Source organism: Camellia sinensis, chromosome 7 (assembly GCF_055761805.1).
Source record: "Camellia sinensis isolate YWXY chromosome 7, ASM5576180v1, whole genome shotgun sequence".
NCBI lineage: Eukaryota > Viridiplantae > Streptophyta > Magnoliopsida > Ericales > Theaceae > Camellia > Camellia sinensis.
In genome coordinates, this window is record NC_138967.1 from 154,120,052 (window position 1) to 154,144,349 (window position 24,298).

A 24,298-nucleotide genomic window follows, 5' to 3' on the forward strand; every position below is an offset into this window, starting at 1 on the left:
TATAGTGCATGAAATTTTGCTCCATCCAACTCCCAATAATTGGGTAGAGAGCAAAACACTGCTCATACTGGCTACTCGTCTTACACTTAATGACTAATTTATTTAAGCTCGCATTTCTTGGATGACGTGACTCTTGAATGTTACTTCATCCAATGATGTAACATTATTTACAAATCAAATTACAAAGTCAATTCGCGCGGCTCATTAGTCAAGCTCATATACTGATCTATTGAGGGCTTACTAATTTCATAACTCCAAAACTCGCCAACCAAAACTACGTAGTATGCCGCTAACCATAGCGCACACATTAGTTTTTATTGTGCCAAACAAGGCACCAAAACCACGGCGACTTTGAGTCATGTTTCCTTACTTTGGCTCAATTAAGGTTTGACCTAAAGTCTCCAAGACTTTTGCTCATCTAAAGAATGGGATTAGTTTGTTCACATTTGAACATCTCTACTAAGTCTAGGTCAATCAAATTAACTTCCATAAGTTAAATCAATTTAGAGAGAAATTCGCATTGGGATTAATTTGATTAGCATAATATAATTTTGCCGCAAAAAACTAAATTAAATAGTGACAATATTACACAAGTCGCAAGATCGAAAATCCGCTATGCTCGTAATCATCTCTTGCGCCACAAGTGACAATTATCCAAAATTTAATTTAATTTATGCGCAAAATATTGGTTTTCGGGAGTTAATCTACAAAGATTTCTCTCAACCGAATAACCTCCCACTGACTATGGCATATACAAAGCATGATAAATTCCATACAATAGCATCTTAATGTAAATTTACAAATAATTCATGCTATATTCATTTAATAATGGAATTCTAATAAATAAATAAATAAATAATCATGCTCCTCTAATTACAACATATTACAAACTCTAAAAAAAATATGTTGTATTAAATATTTAAATTATGCCATAACAGAAAGTACATCATCCTGAAATTTTCTGGAATTTTCTGGTATTTTCTGAAATTTTAAATAACTAATAAACACACATAAAATCAGAAATAAATATTCCAGAATCTGATAAAATGCTATAACTATACCAGTAAATAGTAAACTATATCAATAGTCTACAATAAAAAATTCAGCCCCAGAAATTTAATCATGCAACACCAGATGCATTTTAAAGCAAAAATAATGCATTATTATTTCACGAAAAATATTTTTTATTTTCATAAAATTTTCAAAATTTTTCAGAATGTAGAAAAATTAATTCTGAGTCTAACGGTACCAACCATGCTTAAAACAAAGCTATAACGAATAAATTATGGCCAATTAACGCAATTCAGAATTAAAAACAAACAAACAGAGCCTAAGGCATAAGCAACCAAGCCAGCCAAGCCGCAGGAGGAAAACGGCGCGGCTCAGCACCGGCTCGGAGCGGCTCGACGCACGGCTCAAAAGTGGCTCGGCTCCAGCACGCGGCGCGCATGCGAGGCGCGGACGACGCGCGTGCGTGGACAGCGCCGCCGACGCGCGCGTGATGGCGCGTGCAGGCGCGTCAGCAGGGCATCCGGCGCGTGGGAGCGCGTGGCTGCGTGTGGTGGCGCGTGGCGCTGCTGGGAGGCGTCATACAGCGCGTGAATCACACGCGCCGCCTTCCCGGGTGTTTTCTGGTCCGATTTTTGTGCTGCCGGACTCCTTTTTTCAAAATAAAACCGTTTATGGTATGAAAAAAAGACATTAATGAACATAAAAAAAATATTTATGCTCTTAATCTAATCAAAGTAGATTTTTTTCCTCCTTTAAAAACATTCATGTATATAATGTAAACATACACATGTAAAAATATATACATGATTAAAGGAAACACGAAAATATCCATCAATGGCTCTGATACCAATGTAAATCAAAGTATAAAATATGCAGCGGAATAAAATGTTTAGATCATACCTTTATTGATCTAAAATCTCGTGGATAAATCACGTGCTTCCTGAATCTAGTCAATCAACCTAGCAGTGAAGTGATATTACAATATTGAATATCACTCACACAAACCACAGTGCAAATGGCTTTGATCGTTATTTTGGGAGAGAGTCAGTATCTTGAAAAAAAACAAGCATACGTTGTTTTTCCACTTAATCACCCATATCCCATATATCAGATATATAATCTATTTATCTCATTTATCCATTTGTTAAATGAGATAATATCTGATATCTATATCATCTATCCATATCATGATATGATAGATATATATCCTGAGTGGCTATCCAAATAGGTTTGAATTCAAATTCAAAACCCATTTGGATGAGGTTCAAAAGGTTCTAAGGGTCATGCCACATGGGCGCCCAATTTCTAACATCAACAATGTCACCATCGAGGCTGAAGCAACCCAGGTAGTGAAGCTGATGGAGGAACCAATTGCGAGCAATTGTCCGTTCAAGAACTTGGTGGAAGATGCAAAAATACTCTTCAGAGGCTGTGAGTGCCCCATCCACCATATCTGGAAACAAGAGAATTTGTAAGATTGATAAATCTTTTAGACATTTATTTATCTTATCAAATTAATTTTTATTATGTACTTGGATAATGATCATATCATGAGTGGTTGTTAGGTTTTTAATGTGGAATCGATATATTTAATATATAAAATATTTTTAATTCTAAAATTTTTAATTTAATAATGATATCAAAATTATTGTGATGAAGCAAGGAGAATATCTCTATCTTCCCTATAGTCTGTGTAGTCTGTAGCTTCATTTCCTTAAAGTATCTATTTTAGTTGAGTAAGGAAGTCCTTATAGCTTTTAGTTTGTGAATGTTATATTTAACGTTTGGAAAAATAAAAATTAATTTAATGAAAATAAAAATAAAAATAAAAATAATCATTTATTGCATGATTATTATTTAAATACATAATAAAAATTAGTTTGATAAAAAAAATTAAATAAATATCTAAAAAATATAACAATTTACATAATTTTATATTTAGTGGGTAGAAATAATTTTTAAAAATTCTAAAATATTTTTTTAACATTTATTTTTGTCAAATGAGTTTATATTTTATCAAATTGACGACTTTGCCCTTGAAATTGAGTAATAATATCTTCAATTGTCCTTATTTGGAATAAGATTTAAAATTCATAGTCAAATGTGTCATAATCGAAAAGTCATAGATGAAAGTGATACAAAGGCCCAAACTATAGAGCCCGTTAGTGCAATTCGCCCTATATTTTTTTAAATCCTACATATGTCACAACATATTTCTATTCAAAATTTGAAAATAATGTTTTATATAGTTTCACTTTTTGAATATCTTTAATTACAAAAATAAAAAATAAGAATTACTCATTAATTTTAAATTATTAATTCTTTGATATATACGTAAATAACTCAACTAAAATTTATTATGAAACATTCGTTCTTTTTTGTTTTAAAACTCAAAAACTGATTACTTTTCATATTTTTTAAATTTTTAGTGAACCTTTGTGTAATATTTTAATAATTTATTTATTTTTTTACTTTATAGATCCACGTAGGCCTCGTTTGGCAAGTTAATACTTTAGCCAAAAACTCAAAAAATTACTAAAAAAGTCAAAAAGTCTATAACTTATACAAAAAAGTCAAAAATTTCATTTTCTCTCTACTTTTTGCACATATTTTCGTAAAAAGTCAAAAAGTTACTAAAATAGTCTATTTCCAAACGAGGCCTTAATCTATATATTTTTCAAAAATAAAATATTTGTAAAGAAATATAAAAAAAAAAGTCATTAAATACGAAGAAATATAATAAATAAAAACAAAAAATACACAATTTTTTAAGGGTTTTTTTTTAAGGTCTCTGGTATTAAGATTTTATAGCATAAAGGACATCTAATATTTTCATATTGTCTAAGGTCCCTCAATATGATCCAGAGAAATTTCATCCAAAGAAATTTTGTCCAGAGAAATTATGGACCAGAGAAAATTCAAATTTCTCTGGGTTCAGTTTGACCAATTTTCAAACCAGAGAAAATTGATAAATTCTGGACTTTCCCAACCCAAAGAAAATTGACTTCACCAATTTTACTCAGTTAAAGGCAGAGAAAATTAAACAAATTTCTCTGAGTTTGTTTTATTGAAATTTCACTGAGTTGTCTCAGTAAATTTCATTGAGTGTACCAAACAAACAAACAATATCAATACATACATATGACTTCATCAATTTTACTCACTTAAAGGCAGAGAAAATTAAACAAATTTCTCTGAGTTTTTTTTTATTGAAATTTCACTAAGTTGTCTCAATAAATTTCACTGAGTGTACCAAACAAACAAACAATATCAATAGCAGAGAAAATTAAACAAATTTCTCTGAGTTTGTTTTTTTGAAATTTCACTGAGTGTATCAAATAAACAAAAACACAAACAAACAGTATAATATATATATATACATACATATATGACTTCACCAATTTTACTCAGTTAAACTTCACTGAGTTTTAAATCAATCGAGAGAAAGAGAAAGAGATAAATTCCACAATGTTCCTTGTATGTCTCACTGTCTCCTCCGATCCGAGACTTGCATGCATAAGCCGGAGGATTTCGCGATAATAGTGCCGACAAGAAAGCTCTGGTCTTCATTTGATCTAGCACCACCGTCGATCTCTCTCTCTCTCTTTGTTGGCTGCCTGCAAATCTATGTTTCTCTCTTTAGAAAAAACGAAAAAGACCAGTAGGGAATGAATGGCAACGCCAGAGAGTCGTTGAAGCAAAGGTAACCTTGGATCTGAGCGAATGGCAACGATCTCTTCACGGCGGACTTTGCGATGAAGTGGCTACAGTCCGGGGCGTTGACGTTACGGTGGTCTTCGAGGATGGCGCGGGGAGGAGCGGAGGAAGCTGAACTTGGACTCGAGCTGGATGAGCTTCCATGCTGCGCAAGATCTGTAGCCATGTTCTAGTAGTCTTGTCCAAACGATGCTTGCCCTTGACTTTACCCATCTCTTCTGTCTAGGGTTTTAGAGAGAGAGATAGAGAGAGATATAAGATTAGAAGTACCACTCTGCAGTAGAGGAAGGAAGACAGAGAGTCAAATTTCTCTAATATGATATATGGTGTGGGTTTAGGAACCTTAGACATCAAAAAATAATATTGTGAATCCCTCTATTACTAAAAATGGGAGAGAGACCTTAGACTAATTTTTCCATTTTTTAATGTAATGTTTGCCAATTGACTTTTTTTAGCCAAAAGTCAAAAAATAAAAATTAAAAAACAAGTATTTATATTTTTTTACACATTTTTAGTAAAAAGTTAAAAAATTATTCTCAAACATTTTAATTTTTTTCACCTCATATATTAGTCAAAAATTCAAAAAACTATACTAAAAACTACTTTCCAAATCAACCCTAAATTGAGTGCATCTAAAAAATAAAAATATAAAAAAAAAATAAACAACAGAAAAAATAAAAATTCAAAAACAGTTTTAAAAAACTAACCAAACAGGTTGACCAACCCAATCTCCATAGAGAAACCAATCTGGATCTGGGTATTATGAAATCGGGGCGTACCGGATCTCCCAAACTCGCCTCATTTGATCCGGTTCAGATTCTCTCCGGTATTAACCCTAACCCTGAACCTTCCGGATCGTCCGATCGGACTCTGCGAACCACACACACAGAGAAATCAAAGAGCGTGAAATCCCTATGCAACTCTCTCAGGTTCGATTGTTTTTCTGATCATTTTTTCGTTGTCATTTCAAGCTATCTTTCGATGTCTTTACACGTAGTTTTTAGGTTTTTAATCTGTTCATTTATGTTGTTTTATCAATGTTATGTGTTTGAATTTGATGGGTTGGTTCGATTTATCGGTTGGAATGTTGAGATTTTGGTGATTTTAGAGTTGTGTCACTCGAATTTGTGATTTTTATTGTTACCTTAAATGGGAATTTAAAGTCTTCTAATCAAATGATAATTGCCTTAAAATCCTTTTTTTTTTGGAAATGGTTTGATTCGACCCATTTGCTTGATTTTTGTCTTCCACCAATGTAAATGTTCTAGATTTTTTTTTTTTTTTTTTTTTTTGATTAGGTTAAAGACCTTACTTTTTTTAATATTTATGATCAACTATGATTTGGCTGGTGAACTTGACCATGATAGTACATATTGAAGTATTCCTGTACAGATTCTATACTGTTAGGAGTTGGGTCGAACTGTTGGATATATAACACTCTGGACAAACTGGACCAAAATGCTGATACATTTGAAATTTAATATATGTATACAAAGTTTTCTAAGGCAAATGTGTAATGTGAGCCGTTTTACCCTTTGAGAGAGGCATAAGCATTTCGAATTTTAAATCATTATATTTAGTAAATAAATTATATTTTAAAATAGTAAAGAAAAAGTTAAAATTAAATATGAAGGGGTAAATACTTATCTGCTCGGGGTGTTGAACATTTCATCGCAGAGCTCTCATCAAAAATGAAATCAACATTCTTAGCATTAGTTATCGAGTTTCTCACTTGATCCTTAACTTTGTGTTTTTTCTTTATTGGTCATTTACTTGATTTTTTCCTATAGAATGCAGTTGCAAAATGGTTTTCTTTTTTTATGTTTAAACTATCTACCGGGCTAATTTTAATAAGAGCCCAAGACAAGCTCTTCATATGCGTACTTCTCATACGCTTCTGCGCAAAAGGCATATAATGCGCCCTTGAGGTGCACGCCTCAGACTATGATGCGCAAGCCTTTGGGTAGTGTTGCCTAAAAAGATGGCACTAAGATTTCAGCTCTCTCTGTTAACATTTGTTCCTCCATTCTGTTTGTTTACTTGGATGCTGTATGCGAGAGCAGGTTGCATTCAATAGAAGATGTGTAAGCGTAGTATACGTAATTTGGCCCATCCTAATCTAACTACTTAAGCATTTTCAGTAGCTGGTTTCTCACAGTTCACTTGTGAGATTAGCAATTGAATCGATGGAAGGATATTGATGGAATACTGTAAGAAATAATGTATAGAGAAAGAGAGAGAATAAATTGTATGTATTATTATTGATTGATATATTGATTTCTATTACAATGATTCATGATTCCTATATATAGAAGAGGGTGAGTGTGTAGTAGGTAAGGAGTAGGTGAAGTGGAGGTGGTAGTGGTGTAGTGGGTTAGGTTTAGTGGAGTAGGTGAGGTGGTAGTGGTGTAGTGGGTTAGGTTTAGTGGAGTAGGTTTAAGTGGGTGAAGTAGGTGGAGAGTAGGTGGTTTTTAACAGCCCCCCGCAAACTCAAGGGGGATAGGAACTAACCAACTTGAGTTTGGAGAGAGTAACAAAACAAGAAAATACATAAAAATAAAAGAGGATAAGAGACACTGTATGGTCGTGTCAGACCATTGGTGAAGACACTGGATGGTGGTGTCATAACGTTGTAGAGGACACTGTATGGGGGTGTCATAACCATGTAGAGGACACTGTATGGTGGTGTCATAACGGTGTAGAGGACACTGGATGGCGGTGTCAGACCGATGTAGAAGACAGTTTATGGGGTCATGTCGGACCGTTGTAGCAGACACTGTGTGGTCGTGTCAGACCGATGTAGAAGACAGTTTATGGGGTCATGTCGGACCGATGTAGAAGACAGTTTACGGGGTCATGTCGGACCGTTGTAACAGACACTGTTGTGACAGTTGTTGTGACAGTTTACGGAGTCTTGCTGGACCCTTGTAGAAACTAACCGGAATCAATGTCGGGACAGTTTACAGAGTCTTGTCGGACCCTTTGAAGGAGCGAACCGGAATCAATGTCGGGACAGTTTACTGAGTCTTGTCGGACCCTTGAAGGAGCTAACCGGAATCAATGTCGGGACAGTTTACAGAGTCTTGTCGGACCCTTGAAGGAGCTAACCGGAATCAATGTCGGGACAGTTTACAGAGTCTTGTCGGACCCATGTAGAAACTAACCGGAATCAATGTCGGGACAGTTTACAGAGTCTTGTCGGACCCTTGGAAAAGCTAACCGGAATCAAATGTCGGGACAGTTTACAGAGTCTTGTCGGACCCCTAAAAAGTCGCACCCTCAAAAGGTGTGCCCAATCTTTCAAAAAGGCGTGCCATCAAAAGGCGTGCCCAATCCATAAAAAGGCGTGCCATCAAAAGGCGTGCCCAATCCATAAAAAGACGTGCCATCAAAAGGCGAGCCCAAGTCATAAAAAGATGTGCCGGACATGATGGCGAGGCACGTGAGTGCCTTGGCTGGCGCGCCCGTTTGTCGTCTGACGTCAAGTGGCGCGCGATACGCGTGGCTGCCCCGTCTATTTAACCAAGGTTGATGCTGAGGTTGAGGCAGACAAAAAACTTCTGAAAATCCTTTGAAAAAAACTCTTCCTTTACTGAGAGAGAAACTCTGTAATACTCTGTAACCAACCCATCTCTGAAACACTCAGCAACATGGCCTCTTCTTCCCGTCCAGCTACCCAGAACATGGCCTCCTCTTCCCGTGGTCTGCTCACGCTCTTTCCAGAATTGAACGAGTCCACAAGAGAAATAACTGGTGCGGTGGCCAGTGAACCTCAACCAAACACCTCTAGTTTTGCTCCGTTGAACTTTCCGATGCGGTCGGTGGAGCAAAAAATGGCGGTGCAAACTGATATTGAGGCCAATCAGTATACTCTGAAGTCATGTGTGGAAACCATGACTGCGGTTACAAATTTGTCGAACCGGCTGCAGAGTAGGACAAATGAGGTGCAGCAGTTAAACGCCCAACTGGCTCTGCTCCAACGCATGTATAAGGATGCGCGAGCAGAGATAAGTGTGCTAAAGGCGGAAAACAAGGAGCTGAAGCGGAAGGCCAGTTTTATGTTTCGATTTGGAGGGCCGCCATATGCTGCAGTGGAGGAGCAGGGAGTAGTGATCATGCCCAGTGGAGTGGGAAACACGGAGGCAACACCGGCAAGGGCCGCCCAAGACGGTGGCAAGAAGAAAAGACCGGCGGAATAGGCGAGAAGAAACATCCCACTGTTCCGATTTGTGTTGGTTGTGTTTTGGTTTGTTTTGTGTTTTTTTATTTTTAGTTTATTTTTTTATTTTTTTATTTTTTTTATGGTGTAAAATGCTGATCGGGGTTGATCCCCGGCATGAAGAAATGACAAGTTTGTAAAATGTTGTTTTTTTTTTTTTTTTTTTTTTTGTTTTTTTTTTTTTTTTGTTTTTGTTTTGGGAGTGTTTTGTTGAAAAAATAAAAATAAAATGAAAGAAAACAAGGGAGAAAGAAAATAGATAAAAAATATTTATAGATGGATTATATGAAAAACATCAGTGCGATTGTTTCAAAATAAAGTGGGGTATTTAAAAAAGAGGAAAAGTGACTTGGAAAAAATAAATAAAAATAAGTGATTTTTGAAATCAAATGGAGGAGAGAGAGGGACAAACCCATGTGATAAAGTGGAGAGAGAGTCGGTGAGTGGGGTGCAAAAGGTGAAGGAGAAATGATGGATTGAAAATGGTTTGGGTCAAAAGTGGACACTGTTAGTGGGGAACATGAGTGCATTGATTATTTGATATAATAATAATAATAATAAAAATAAAAAGTTAGAACAGTTGGAGAGAATGAGTGGAGTATGGTAAGGGTTTCATCCAAAGCCAAAATTCCTGCAGTGAATCACTTCGCAAATCCTAGCATGAGCTTTTTCTCTTTCCAGGCTTATTCATGAATTTCCTGGTGATTTCAAGAGCCTCTGGTGGCATTGTGGCAGAGAACACCCCAACCTGGATTTTGGGTGGCAGCAACTGAGAACACCCCAACCTGGATTTTGGGTGGCAGCAACTGGAAAATATCATAGATCTGATTTTTAAAAACCTCGTGACAGCATTTCATCAGCTTCATCCAAGACAAACATTTTGATGTAAACAGGGCGAAGTGATTGTCTCCGCAACATGTCAAACACACGACGAGGAGTACCAACAACAACATGAACCCCACTGGAGAGAATGCGCTGATCTTCGCGCACACTAGTCCCTCCAACACAAGCATGAACCTTCACACTTTGCTGGGCAAGTTCAAGAGTGGGTGGAAGAATCAAAGCTTGGCACTCAACCAAGCTATAATCTAGCTGCTGCAGAATTCCAGAGCAGAATGTTGCAGTGTTTCCAGTTCCAGACTGTCTCGTCATATGAGGTGAAGAATTCTTCTCCATCAGCCTCACACATGACTACAGTTGCACAAATCTTTGTTGATTTTATCAGCGGAATAGGTTGAGGTCCGGCGGGCGGCTAAGGTGAGGTTGCCGCCCGCCGGGGAAGCGAAAATACTAGGTTTTAAACCAGCTCTGATACCATGTAAGAAATAATGTATAGAGAAAGAGAGAGAATAAATTGTATGTATTATTATTGATTGATATATTGATTTCTATTACAATGATTCATGATTCCTATATATAGAAGAGGGTGAGTGTGTAGTAGGTAAGGAGTAGGTGAAGTGGAGGTGGTAGTGGTGTAGTGGGTTAGGTTTAGTGGAGTAGGTGAGGTGGTAGTGGTGTAGTGGGTTAGGTTTAGTGGAGTAGGTTTAAGTGGGTGAAGTAGGTGGAGAGTAGGTGGTTTTTAACAAATACTATATGCTAGTTAGTTTGGTAGTTTGCAGTTTGACACGGGAGGGGCCAAGGACCATGTGAAATGGAAGTTCTTGTCTTTCAAATCGAGTGGTCTTTGGGGTCCAGAAGCTCCAAGGGACCTAGCTCTGTGATCTTGTATCTTGCATGCCTTTCAAAGACAGGTTCACCTTGACTACTTCAGAAGTTGGATGGAGCTGGTCCACTTTTGGTTTTTTTCTGTACATTTATGGAATTATTGTCATCCTAATTTTTTTCTTCTTCTAGATGTATGGAAAGACCCATAAACTTTTGGCTCTTTGCCTTAAATTGCAATTGTAAGTGTGCAAACATGCATGTATAGAGTATGAATCTTTTGGGTTCTCCAAAATTAGACTGATATACATTATTGTGTTCCTTCTGCATAGCTTTAGGTTTTCTCTTCTTCTATAGTTTGGAGAAGGAAGATCTTGAAATTTTTTATCTGAGCACAATTATAATCAGCCAAAATTGCACATTGTTGTTTTCTTTAAGCAATTCTTCTGGTACAATATGAACTCTTAATGGCCTTGAATCATGATTTAATTTCTAGCTGAGATTCAAAATATATTTTGTTTTACTATTTCTTTGGCTTGTGTTATTTTTGTTTGATGCCATTAAAATTCTCTTTGCGAGTTTATTCAGTTACTGGTATGTTATCTTTATTTTAAAGAAGAAATATTCTTACTTGATTTCATTTGGTTTGCAGGGTTTAATCAATATTGAATCCATGTGATGGAAATAGCTAATGACGTACCTGTTAAGAAACCAAAGAGGTTGACATCTATTGTATGGAATCACTTTGAGAGGGTTAAAAAGGCTGACGCTTGTTATGCTGTTTGTCTACATTGTAAGAAGAAACTTAGTGGATCGAGTAACAGTGGAACTACTCATCTGAGAAATCATTTGATACGCTGTCTGAAGAGATCCAATTATGATGTTTCTCAAATACTTGCAGCAAAGAGAAGGAAAAAAGATTCTACCCTTGGAGTTACTAGTGTTGACTATGAGGCAGTGGAAAGAAATGATGGAATTATTACTCCCTTAAATATTAAGTTTGAACAAGAGCCAAAGAAAGATGAAACCATCAACCTTGGAACCGCCAACCTTGGAAGTGTTAAGTTTGATCAAGAGAGGAGTCGGCTGGATCTTGCCCGTATGATCATGTTACACGGTTATCCGTTGGCTATGGTTGAGCATGTTGGATTCAAAATATTTGTCAAGAATCTCCAACCCTTGTTTGAGATTATGACTAATAGTGCAATCGAGTTTGACTGTATGACAATTTATGGGAAAGAGAAACATAAAGTGTATCAGATGATTCACGCTTTGCCTGGCAGAATTAGCATTGCTGTTGATATGTGGACTTCACCTGAAAATGCAAGTTACTTGCGATTGACAGCCAACTATGTTGATGAGGACTGGAGGCTACAGAAGAAGATGTTGAATTTCATTACATTGGATGTTTCTCATACTGATGACATACTTTCAGAAGTTATTATTAAATGTGTGATGGATTGGGATGTTGATAGGATGTTGTTTGCCATGACATTTGATGATTATTTCAGCAATGATGACATTGTCTTCAAAATCAAAGACTGGCTCTCTCAAAACAAGCCTCTTTTGAAGAACGGTCAATTGTTTGACATGCGCTGTGCAACTCTCATTCTAAAATCTATTGCTTCGGATGCCATGAAAGCACTTCAAGATGTGACCCACAAAATTCGACAATATATTAGGTATGTTAATAGTACACAAGCAATTCGAGGAAAGTTCAATGAGGTTGCTCAGCAAGTTGGCACCAATAGTCAGACGCGCTTATTTGTTGACTGTCCACTGCGATGGAATTCAACATATCTCATGCTTGAAACAGCCTTGGAATACAGGGGTGCCTTTTCTGTTCTTCAAGAACATGATACTGGCTGCACAGTGGCTATGTCAGAGAGAGAGTGGGAATGGGCAAGTTCTGTTACTGGCTCTCTGAAGCTTTTTGTTGAAGTCATCGATGTCTTCTCAGGGAACAAATATCCAACTGCAAATATATACTTTCCCGAGATTTGTGATGTTCACGTTCAATTGATTGAATGGTGCAAGAGCCCAGATGATTTTATTAGTTCTATGGCATTGAAGATGAAAACCAAGTTCGATAGGTATTGGAGCAAATGCAGTTTGGCTTTAGCAATAGCGGCTATATTAGATCCCCGATTCAAAATGAAGTTGATAGAGTATTACTATCCCCAAATTTTTGGCAGTGATGCCCCAAATCACATCAAGGAGGTTTCTGATGGTATTAGGGAACTTTTTATTGAGTACTGTATGTGCTCAACTTCACTTAATCAAGATTCAGCGAGGCCAGGTAGCAACTTACCTAGTACTAGTAATGGTACTAGGGATAGTCTACGGGGTTTTGACAAGTTCCTCCATGAAAGTTCACAAGGCCAAAGCACAATATCAGACTTAGATAAATATCTAGAGGAACCGGTCTTTCCTCGTAATTATGATTTCAATGTATTAAATTGGTGGAAAGTGCACACGCCAAGGTACCCCATCCTATCAATGATGGCACGCGATGTTTTGGGAATACCTCTGTCAACTCTTAGACCAGAGTTGGCGTTCAGCACTCAAGGGAGAGTACTGGAAAATCATTGGAGTTCACTAAATCCAGATATCCGAGAAGCTTTGATGTGTGGGCAAGATTGGTTGCAGATGGAATCAGAAGGTATGTGTGTTTTCAAACTTCTTTCTATTTTGGGGCTATTTTGGAATCTCAAGAAGTGGTTCAGGTTGAGTCTCACTTCATTTTAAGTTTTTGGATCTGGAAAACCAAAATTGAGTTGGTTTGGGAAATGAAGAAATCTAGGAACACAAATCAATCATAGTACCACACATAACCCTCATGTTCCACCTTTTGTGGATCCCACGTTTATGTGAGAGGGTCCGGTTCTGTGATTAATTTTTGTGCAAGTGGAAGAACAGATGGGAAATTGGACTGGGGGAGCCTTTTCTGCCTTAATTTTTTTCACATATGTATAAAATCTACTAATAAATGATTTTGCCAAACTAAGCATAATATTTGGTGACCAACCCCATCCTCATTCTCATCCAACCTCGATCTTGGGTTTCCAGATTGCCTGTTACTTTTTATGTTGCCTCTGATCTATAATTTAGCGCTTACGTAAGTTTTATTTTTCTTGTATCAGAATCCAACCAATCCTCTATCCTTTCAGCTTTGCCCCTTCTCATTGAAACAAATTAATGTGTCCATGGTATGATTCTCTTACACTGTGTTTGGTTGGGAGATTTGGGAAGAAATTTGAAAAGGGAAAGAGAAAAGGTGTGTGAAATTAGGTAAAATATAGCTTATTTTATTTGCATTTCACCTACTTTTTCTTTTTCTCTTTCTAAATCGCTTCCCAAATCCCCCAACCAAACACAACATTAGTTTTGCCTTTTCTGTATCTTCCCAGAATGTCTCATTCACTTTTAGTGATTCATAGTTTTGCTGATCTTGTCAATTTCTTTCCCTTATTGTCTTCTCATGCAAGGTTGATGATCAGATTGTGTGATGGTGTCTGATTCTTTTCAGTTTGGGCCTGATTTCGATCCTGGTGTGGAGCTGTTATATGACCTCCGTGCTGCTTGTCCATATTTTACACACAGGCTAGATGGATAATTGCTTATATTATTATTATGATTTTTGGTAATCTTTTTATGTAAAATGTACATTTTTGAACTGAATAAATGCTCACTCTGATGCTTAAACTAAAGGATGCCTCCATTTCACCATTCGGATGGCCCCCCTGTTTGTAAGTTTGATTGTGGGTTTCTGAATCACTATGAAATAGAATTTAGTGTTTTTTTTCCTTCCCCTTTATTTTTTCATTTCTCAAGCTTTTAACTTGAAGATCTAAATATTTTGCTAGCATGATAGGATGGATTCAGGAGATGAGTATTTGGAACTACTGACTTCTTGTTGCTGGATTGAATTGATTTCCATCTGTCAATATTCGGTGTGTTTGAAGCTCTGGTGACTTCTTGCTTGTACTTTGACCTGTTTGGTACAACTTAAATGGATTGCTTATTAGTTTTATTATTATTAGTATTTATTATGAGAGTTTGTATTAGACTGTTTAATATAATTTATGTTTACAAGCTGAAAATGTTGATTATTTGAAAGTTAGTGGAGGGGGATTTTCGATTTCTGTTTTTTTATTATCAGTTTTTAATTTACAATAAAGTGATGAGGATTTTGAAACCCTACCTTGTTAGCACCAGATCCTCATGGAAAGAGGATTGAGTAAACAAATTTCCATTTTCTAAATATAAGTTTTGAATTTGAGTAATCAATCTGTTGCGTTCTTCAATAGTTGATGTTGGATCTGCGTAAAGCTTTTCCCAATACTTGATGAGTTCAACAAGATTTTCATATTCTTTATTTTTTTATATAAGAAGAAATTGATTTTTCAATGACGTTTATTTCATCATTTTCATAAAACAGACGAGGTATTGAGGTATCCTCAGGAGGATCCCAACCTTCGCTACGTTCAGTTAGAAAATCTGTTTTTGTTATTAGATTTTTCATTTTTTTTTTTCATTTAAATCTATATTAATTATATTACCAAGATTTATAACATCTTGTTCCACATTTACTAAAGTCTGATGCAAATTTCTTATCTATATACATATGATTATGTTCTTGTATTTTTTTCTATATTTTCAAACCAGGAAGAAAATAAATCAAACATACCATTAATAGTAGAGGTTATAGCAAGTAGATTAATACTATTTTTTTTTTTTTTTTATCAATGTGCATACTATGATGAAATTCATATTCTACCATTCCTATTTGCATAGCTATACATCTAATATTTTTTTGAGTATGTTTTGCCATATTAGACTATCAATGGTACTTAAAATCTTCTTGTTTTTCTTTAGGTGCCTAAAACTGTGTCCCTAATGTTGTGTTTGGTTGAGGGATTTGGGGAGGGATTTAGAAAGAGAAAGGGAAAAGGTGTGTGAAACTAGGTGAAATGTAAATATATTTTATTCATATTTCACAAAACTTTTCTCTTTCCCTTTCCAAATCCCTCTTCAAATCCTCCAACCAAACACAGCGTAAATGACTAACACCCTAAGAGCCTTCAATTGGCGATTTTGGGTATCAAGTTTGCCCTGGTCAATTGTTCTTCGAAAAAGATAATTTATTCACTGATATAATCCCCTAATCGAAGGGTTTCTGATTCCTCAGGATTTTCTGTAATTGTATTCATCATAAAGATGTATTCTTCATCTTTACTTGATGGATGTTCTTCACTTGAAATTTCATAAAGTATTTCTTTTGTATCCAAAATTTCTTCACCAAAACAAATTTTAAAGTCTTGTTCTTCAAGAACTTTCATCATTTTTTTAGCACTGGTTCCTTTTTTAGGACACTAAGGTGCATAATATCCTTCTTCATGACAAATATAATATTTACAAGATTTTTTTCTTGTTAGATGTTTTTGAAGAAGTAGTTTTTCTTTTTTTTAACATATTTTTTATATTTAGATTTTTTTTTTCTTTTTCTAAGGTTTCCACTTAAATTTCTTTTTCTTAATTTTACTCTTTCTTTTATAAGAAGGTGTGCAACTAATTTTCCAATTTTCTTGCTTTTGTGGAATTGATGATTTGATTTTTCACCTATTTCTTTGCTTATACCGTTAAGCACTGATTTGCTATTAGTCTCAAGACAAAATTTATCTAAATCTAAGATTATCACTTTTTCCTAATTTCTCTAAAAATTAAGGATATTTTTTAAAACTTAATTCATCCCATGGGTTTAGGAGTTTATGAAAAAACTTTTCTAACTAGTAGGTATTTTGTAAAGGATCTAGAACATACTAATATTTTTGGAATAATGTCACATACTCTTTAAATTGACAAATATTACATAGTTATAGTTTGGATAGAGCATAATTTGCATCTTCTTACAAATTAATTTCTCCTGAATAACCACATGTATTTTCTTTAACTATGGTGACAAAATCACTCAGCATCTCATCAAAACTTAAAAAGTTTGATAAAAGAGCTGTTTTCTGGTTTTTTTCCATAATCAAAATTTTCTCATTGTCAATTTCCTTGTAAAGTTGCTGGAATATAATCTAAGAATCTTTCTATTGTCCATGTTGACTTATAATTTGTTATTAAAATAGACATGGATTGTGCTCAATTATCAATTGTTTTTAATTGATCTTTGAAAGCAACATGTGTTAAATTCAGATAAGTACCATGTTGGGTTACTGGATTTTTGTTTAAATCATATTTTCTTTGGTAAGATGGTTTAGGATCAATAGGTTTAATTTCATTAGTGGATGTGTCTGGTACCGTTTGTTCAATAGTTTTTATGAACTCGTGAAATTCTGGTTTTGCTTCAAATTCTTCTAGATCTAATGGTTCATCTATTTTTCTTTTACCTTTACCTGTGGTTGCAGATTTGGTTTCTTCATCAGAAATTTCTGAGTCTGAAGTTTTAGATTCTCAAGTTTGTTCTTCTTTAATCACCATGCTGGTTGCGTTGATGAAATGAAAAGAGGAGTTTCATCAAATTCATCATCTATAGAAACTTGATACCCATAATGGAAATTCAAACCGAGGGAAGAGGACTGTAGGTGTAGTACATGTATGGAATAGAAAGTCATTGTTATTATTATTTTTTAGACTTTTTGTATTCCATTGTTTTTATTATTTTAGACTTTTTTTTTTTCTAGCTTCATTGACTTTTGAAAAAGCAATGAAGCCTACGGCTAGACTTGAAGACTTTTAGCTTTTAGAGTTTTATTTGTATCTACAAGTTGTATTTTATAAATGGAGTTTTCTTAAGTGTGCAAGTGCACACCATGTGCCACTTACACAAAAAGTGTAAGTGTAAGGTGTAAGTATAAGTATAAGGTGTAAGTGTAAGGTGTAAGGTGTAAGTGGGTTGCACATGGTGTGCAACCTCAAAAAAGGTGTAAGTGTAAGGTTTAATTTTTTACAAAAGGTGTAAGTGTAAGGTGTAAGTGTAAGGTATAAGGTGTAAGGTGTAAGTTGCACACCATAACCAAACCCTTTATAAATTGGCCTACAGTCAACATAATGAATCATTATAAATTCTCATAAACTCTCTCATCTTTTACTTACATCTCATAGGCCAATTTATAGAATACAACTTGTAGATACAAACAAAAGTCTAAAAACCAAAAGTCTTCAAGTCTAACTGTAGGCTTCACTGCTTTTTCAAAAGTCTATGAAGCTAGAATACAAAATTGGAATATCATTAGTTATTCTCTAGTCAATTTCTTCAGAGACCTTTCAATCATTATCTTCATAGAACCATTCTTGGGTATCTAAGAATAATGTGGTTTTTGTAATATCATCTCGTAAATTAATCTTATTAATTGATTTGGAAAGAATTTGTTTAATTCTTTCACAATGGTCTTCTACTTTATCTTTAATTCTTTCACAGGGAAAAATTGTTCTTGCTTTTTTAAAAAGACAAATTCTTCTAATTGTTTCAAAAGAAGGATCTGAATATTCATGGTTTATAAATTCAGAAATTTGAAGAAAAGTATTTATTTTTTCAAATTTAAAATCTTGATCCCAAATCATTTGTTTAATGAGTTGTAAACAAAGTTTTTGTAACTCATTTATTTTAGTGGTTTGTTCCACTAATTGAAATGATAAGTTAGACATATGTAATCTAAAACCTTTTTTGTTTTCAGAAATGTGGGTTTTCCACACACTATTTTATTCATTATAAATTTTTCTGGGAATACCATGATTAAAAACGTCTTCAATTTCAAATTCATTTGGTTTAGATTTCTAAAATTCAAAAGGACTAGATTGGTTTGCTACTGCTGAAAAATAGGCAATGATGGAGCACTATAGAAAGTCTTTTTAGCTTTTGCCATATTGTTATACACTTGATAGCAAGCTCTAGGGAATCCCACAACTTGCATATTGCAATCTTTTTAATTTGTGTAAATTCCAGGTTGTCTACCTTACAAAACAAAATAAACTTTTTCTGTTTTGAGAATTGCATTTTTGGCAATTGTCACCCATTCTTTATCAGACTCAGGGGGCTATTTACCCTTGTTCATGACTGAAAAGAGAAAACACTGGTTTAGTGATTTCTGCTTAAAAAATCTGCAAGAAAATTATTAGTTCATTTCAAATGTTCAACTTCAAAAGTATATGTAGCAATTTCATTATACCATCGAAGTCGGCGGCTTTTTTCAATATTTTTCTTGTTAACTAAAAATTATTTTACTGCTTGATTGTTTATTTTAACAATAAAGCATTCAGGAGCAACATATATGCTAAATCTTTTTAAAGCACGTTTTATGGCTAAAAGTTCTTTTCCAAAAATAATATATCTTATTTCAACAAGTTTAAATTTTTCTGAATTATATCCACAAATTAATTCTTATTTCTGAGTTTTTATGGAAATAGGTTTTTTCCTATTTTTAATTCCATAACTATTTGTTTCTTTGGACTCGGTCCAGAATTGAGAAGGTATTGTTTTTAATACACATCCCCAACATAAATTTGAGGCATCCGTTACAAGAATAAGTTTGTCTCCTTTTTTAGGTAAATAAATTGTAGGCATAACTGTAATACTTTTTTTAATTTGTTTAATTAAATTAGTATCCTCTTTTGACCAGTAAAATTGTACATCTTTCTTTAATTTTGCTAACAAGGGAAGTTCTAATTTTGCTAGATTTTTGAGGTAATTTCTCCCGTATTTAAGAATTCCAAAAAAAACTTTGAAGTTGTTTTACTTTAGTTAATTCATTTGGAAATTCTTTTACTTTTGAAATAATATGTTCTTATAATTTTAATCCTGTTGGTGTAAGGATTAATCCTAAGAACTCTATTTCTTCTTTCTCTACCTCTATCTTTTTAGAAGTGAGAATAATTCCATGTTTTTTGAATTTATTACATAATTAGCTAAGATGATTCTTGTGTTCTTCCATTGATTTGGAAAAAAATAAGAATGCCATCTATATATACTACACAAAAATCTATAAGTTCATTAAAAATAGAATCCATCCATCTTTGAAACATTTGTGGTGCAATATTTAATCCAAATGGCATTACATTCCAATGGTAATGTCTTCTTGGAGTATTGAAGACAGTCAATGGTTTTTACTCTTCTGTTAATTGTAATTGCCAATATCCCTACTTACAATCAAGTTTACTAAAGACTTTTGACCCTTGGGTTAGGTTTATCAAAATGTCCTTTCTTGGGATATAATAACTGTCAAATTTTATATGTTCATTAAGCCTTTTATAGTTAATTACTATTCTGGCTTTTCTTCTTTTAATTTCTGCATGATTTCTAACCATAAATGCAGGGCACGAATGAGGACTAGTGGTTACTTCAATGAGGTTTTTCTCAAGAAGTTCATTAATTTGAATTTTGAATTCATTTATATCCTGGCGGGTATAGATCATTGGTTTTACCCTATTATATTAGGATTTTTTAATTTTAAAATACAATATCGTGGACTACGATGTCATAGTGTCAAAGGATTGCCACTAAAATTTTCAGTTAAAATTTTATAAATCCAATGAAATTCATCAAGAGTATTTATATATGGTGTTAAGTCACCACGCTTAGTTGGTGTGAACTCTCGATCACATATATGATGATGTTGTTCCAACAAAGGAACTGTTATCAATTGCTGGTTGAGAGTTAAACTGATTGTTTTTTCAGCAAGCATGATTGGTAAACATCCAAATAAAAAAAAAAAAAATTCCAAGAATAAAATCTCCATGCATATTTGGGAAGCATAAAACTTTTGGAATAACAAATTTGTTATTATTAAACCAAACAGTTATATTTTTTGCTTTTAGAATTATGGTGTCTCCTCCACTAAGCCTCTGTTTGGCAAGATGGTTTTGAGGCTTTTTTGGCTATTTTAGCCACAAAAAACAAAATAGGCTATTTTAGCCATAACAAACAAAACATCACATCCAACCCATAATCATTACATTCTTCTCTCACAAAAAAAGCCAAAAAAGCCAAAAAGCCAAAAAGTCCTTCCCAAACCAAGCTTTTTAGCCCAGGCTAAAATAGCCAAAAAAGCCAAAAAGTCAAAAAGCCAACCCACTTCCCAAACGGAGGCTAACTCCTTTAAATGAGATGAGATGTTTCATTAAAATCCATTTATCCTCAAGTATAACATTTATTCTACATGTGCTCATTGTGGCGCCAGTGTCAAGTAGAACACTAAGACTATATGGTTTATGACTTTTAAAATTAAAAGTTCGCAAAACATAAGTATATTTTCGATTTCCTTGGCTGGGAGCAAAAATTACTTCATCTTGTTTTGTTTGATAATGATAGATTTGAAACATTTTTTGTTCTTCAAATTTGTGATGTATTCTTGGCATGATAGGAACTTGCACTGCCTTAATACTAATAGGTTCTGTTTGAGAACTACTGCTATTAATATCATGTGCAATTTTTAGTTTATTGAATTTTTCCAATCTACTGATAAATTTTGTGATGGTTGTTTTAATTTGTCATTTGTTATATACAAATTACTACCAGATGCCTATATTTTGACATTGCTAGCAGATTTTCTTGCTCTTTCTTTTGATAATTCAAAAATTAACCAGTTTCTTGGAATTTCTAAATCTGGCCAATTTATAAGCTTTGATTGAATTGTTGTCTTGTATGGTTTGAGTTCCAACATGTCAACTATTTTTGTATAAATTGGTTTAATTGATGTTTCAGGTAGCCTTGTTAATTCATGAATAATTTTCCATTGAATTGCGGGATCATAGGAATCTTTTTTTCATCCTATATTTTGTGTTTTTAGACGAATACTAAAATCTTCTATATTCAGATCATCTATTGACACAAAGAAATTTGGTTTTATATTAAACCAAACTATTCCATTTACTAAATTAGATTGTGCTCCTCCAATAATGGCTCTTATTGGATAATGAAATCTTTTATCTAGTAAGACTACTAAGATGACTGTATCAGTACCTTATCTAAACAAAGTAATGATTTTTGCTTGAATTAATTCTATATGAATATATGTTAATTGAGGATCATTCTTTTTCCATCTAGCAATTTTCTTTTTGTCGAATAAGGTTATATTGACATTTCCTTCATCGGTAAATTGAGCACTAGTGTGGGTGGTTTGATACTGTGATATTATTTTGAAATCAGAAGTTATGAAGTACTCACATGGCAAAAAAAAATAAACGACAAGAATAATTTTAAAAATAGATCATATATTTTTTTGATAAAAAAAAAATTGATAAAATTATACAATTTTGAATTGATTTAATTTTTTGTACAAATAATCTACACAAACTGACTTAAAAATAAATAATTTAAATGGTTGAAATAGAACTCTTCGGGTATGTTTGATTGGGGGGATTGGGGGGAGATTATTTACTGTCTGGATTGTAATTCATTGGAACCAAATAGTCCGGTGTTTGTTTTTTTAATCCGCCAGACTCCTTATCCCCCATATGTGGGATTATACTATCCGCCTGGGGGGAGCGGTGGGGTGTGAGACAATTTTCATGGGATTATTTACCGTTGGGATTAGGTGGTGAAATGACCATTTTGACCCTCTACTATTTAATTATGTATTATATTTGGTAAAATTCAATAAAATTTAAATGTCTCAATTTAAAAATAAAATAATTTTATTTAACTTTTTATTGATGTTTTATTTATTTAATTTTTTAAAATATTTTTTTTATAGATATTTTATTTTGAAATTTTGTTTATATTTTATTTAATTTCATTATTTAAATTTTAATAGATGTTTTATTTAATTATTATTATTTTTTAAAATAAATTTATTTAAAATTTTAATTAAAAAATAACATATATTTTTATTGATATCTTATTTATTTAATTTTTAAAAATAAATTTTTATTTAATCTACCTAAAAAATAATTAAAATATTAAAAATATGTTTAATATGGATATTACTTAGTAAACAATTGAAAATGGTAAAATAGTCTTTTGTTCATTTATCCTTATCCAGTCTGTCCAACCAAACATTATATTCACTAAAAATAGTTATTTTCAAACATCTAATCCCATTAGAAAACAAACACAGATATACATCTAATCTAACCAAATAGTCCAAGGGATTTACAGTCGTGGGATTTAAGTCCGATGGATTCTAGTCCCTTTTATCCAGTCTATCAAATCAAACACACCCTTCGTGTAGATCTCACGGGCCGCATCATCATTCAGTCTACAACATTTCCTTTGTTTAATGATGGTGCTACATACACTAAATAGAGTACTAACTAACGTACCAATCCTTGTTATGATATTATTATTAATTTCATTCATTATAAAAATTATAAATATCAAAAATATCTTAATTATATCATATCATCAATTAATACACTTGTTAGTATACTAATTAGTGCATATAACATTATTCTTTGTTTAATGGCAATTGCAACTCTGTTGTAATTCTAGAATTAATGTGCAGCAAACCTTGACTTCGTCAATAATCATTCCTCAAGTTTACCTACGAAAACTTTATTACGAGTTATCAGGTAAATTACACTCTATTCTTTCTATGTTTGATCAATTTTTATTTTAATCTTTAAAATTTAATTTTTTTTCACTTTTGGCCCTTTATATTTCTAATTTTTTTCTATTTTATTTTTAAAGTTAATTTTTGTTAAAAATTAAATACAAAATAACACATTAACAATTATATGATATATAAATATTTTATTATATATAACTCACACTTGCGATACAAATTCAAATCTCAATATAATAATTTATTTTTTATATTATTTGATGGTGATCGTGGTATTTTTTTTATAATTTAAAAAAAAAGAAAAAGTTAGTTTTAGGAGTAAAAAAAAAAAAAAAAGTCAGTCAAAGTAAAAAAAAAAAATTTAAATCAAAATAAAAAAATGACTAAATATAAAAGAGGCAAAATATAATTTATCATTTTTATAAATATTATGGATTTCTCGTAACGGCTTCGACAACAAGCGGCCCATGTCGCGCGGCAATCCAAAGACTTGCACCATTAATTTTAAAACACCATTTAATTTTTTAGTACTATCAATTTCCAAAAACACTTTTTACTCAAGTGGTCCTCCTCCTCCATGGACCTGGTGTGGTAATGGTGTGATATTAACCTGTTGGCCCGCTTAGTTCGCACAGCTCGATCTGAGTCTAATTTTTTTTTTAGGGCTTGCGGAGATTATTGTTTTAACTCATAAGGTCAAATTGGACCAATATTTTTAATCTGATATATTAATAGGCTGTATTTGGGATTTATATTTTGAACTCAGCCCAACATGACTCGATCCGCTATTAAATTAATTAATTATAATATATTAAAAAAAAAATTGGTTGAGATCTAGATTTTATTTTTGTTGAATTTATTGAAACTCACATTTGTGGTGATGATATATATTGTTGTTGTTGATGATATACATTTTCTTTGACTTTTTACATGACTTCTTAAAATTATATGAGTTCTGTTGGTATAACATTATATTTAAAAATACGGGGATTTGGTTAAACACTCTCATAATAAAATTTTAATGTATTAAAAACAAATACAAAAAGTCTTCGTTGAAAAGTTCAACACGTACAACTATTATTAAAATATTAAACTTTAAAATAATATAACTTTTGATTTAGATGTCGGTTTTTAATAAAATAAGTATTTTTAAAATCCTCTCATCAAGATCTGTCAAATAATA

The 24,298-nt window shown here is 33.2% G+C and overlaps 1 protein-coding gene across 2 annotated transcripts; it reads left to right on the forward strand.

The window, feature by feature from the left end:
* The first annotated feature begins 5,352 nt into the window (after positions 1 to 5,352).
* Positions 5,353 to 14,419, forward strand: LOC114305919 (zinc finger BED domain-containing protein RICESLEEPER 1). Of its 2 annotated transcripts, none has more exons than XM_028251062.2 (4): positions 5,353 to 5,657; positions 11,262 to 13,271; positions 13,753 to 13,818; positions 14,098 to 14,419. In XM_028251062.2, exons 2-3 carry the CDS (start codon positions 11,288 to 11,290, stop codon positions 13,806 to 13,808), a joined length of 2,040 nt encoding a protein of 679 aa, XP_028106863.2. In that variant the 5' UTR covers positions 5,353 to 5,657; positions 11,262 to 11,287; the 3' UTR covers positions 13,809 to 13,818; positions 14,098 to 14,419. The 2 variants fall into 2 exon arrangements, with proteins under 2 accessions (XP_028106863.2, XP_028106864.2); XM_028251063.2 differs by having other exon boundaries at positions 14,139 to 14,419.
* Positions 14,420 to 24,298: the final 9,879 nt, after the last annotated feature.

Excerpts from the sequence above, each read along its gene's own strand:
- LOC114305919 (XM_028251062.2), top strand. The coding sequence starts at position 11,288 with ATGGAAATAGCTAATGACGTACCTGTTAAGAAACCAAAGAGGTTGACA. Across the intron at positions 13,272-13,752 it reads GTTGCAGATGGAATCAGAAG|AATCCAACCAATCCTCTATC; the intron begins GTATGTGTGTTT and ends TTCTTGTATCAG.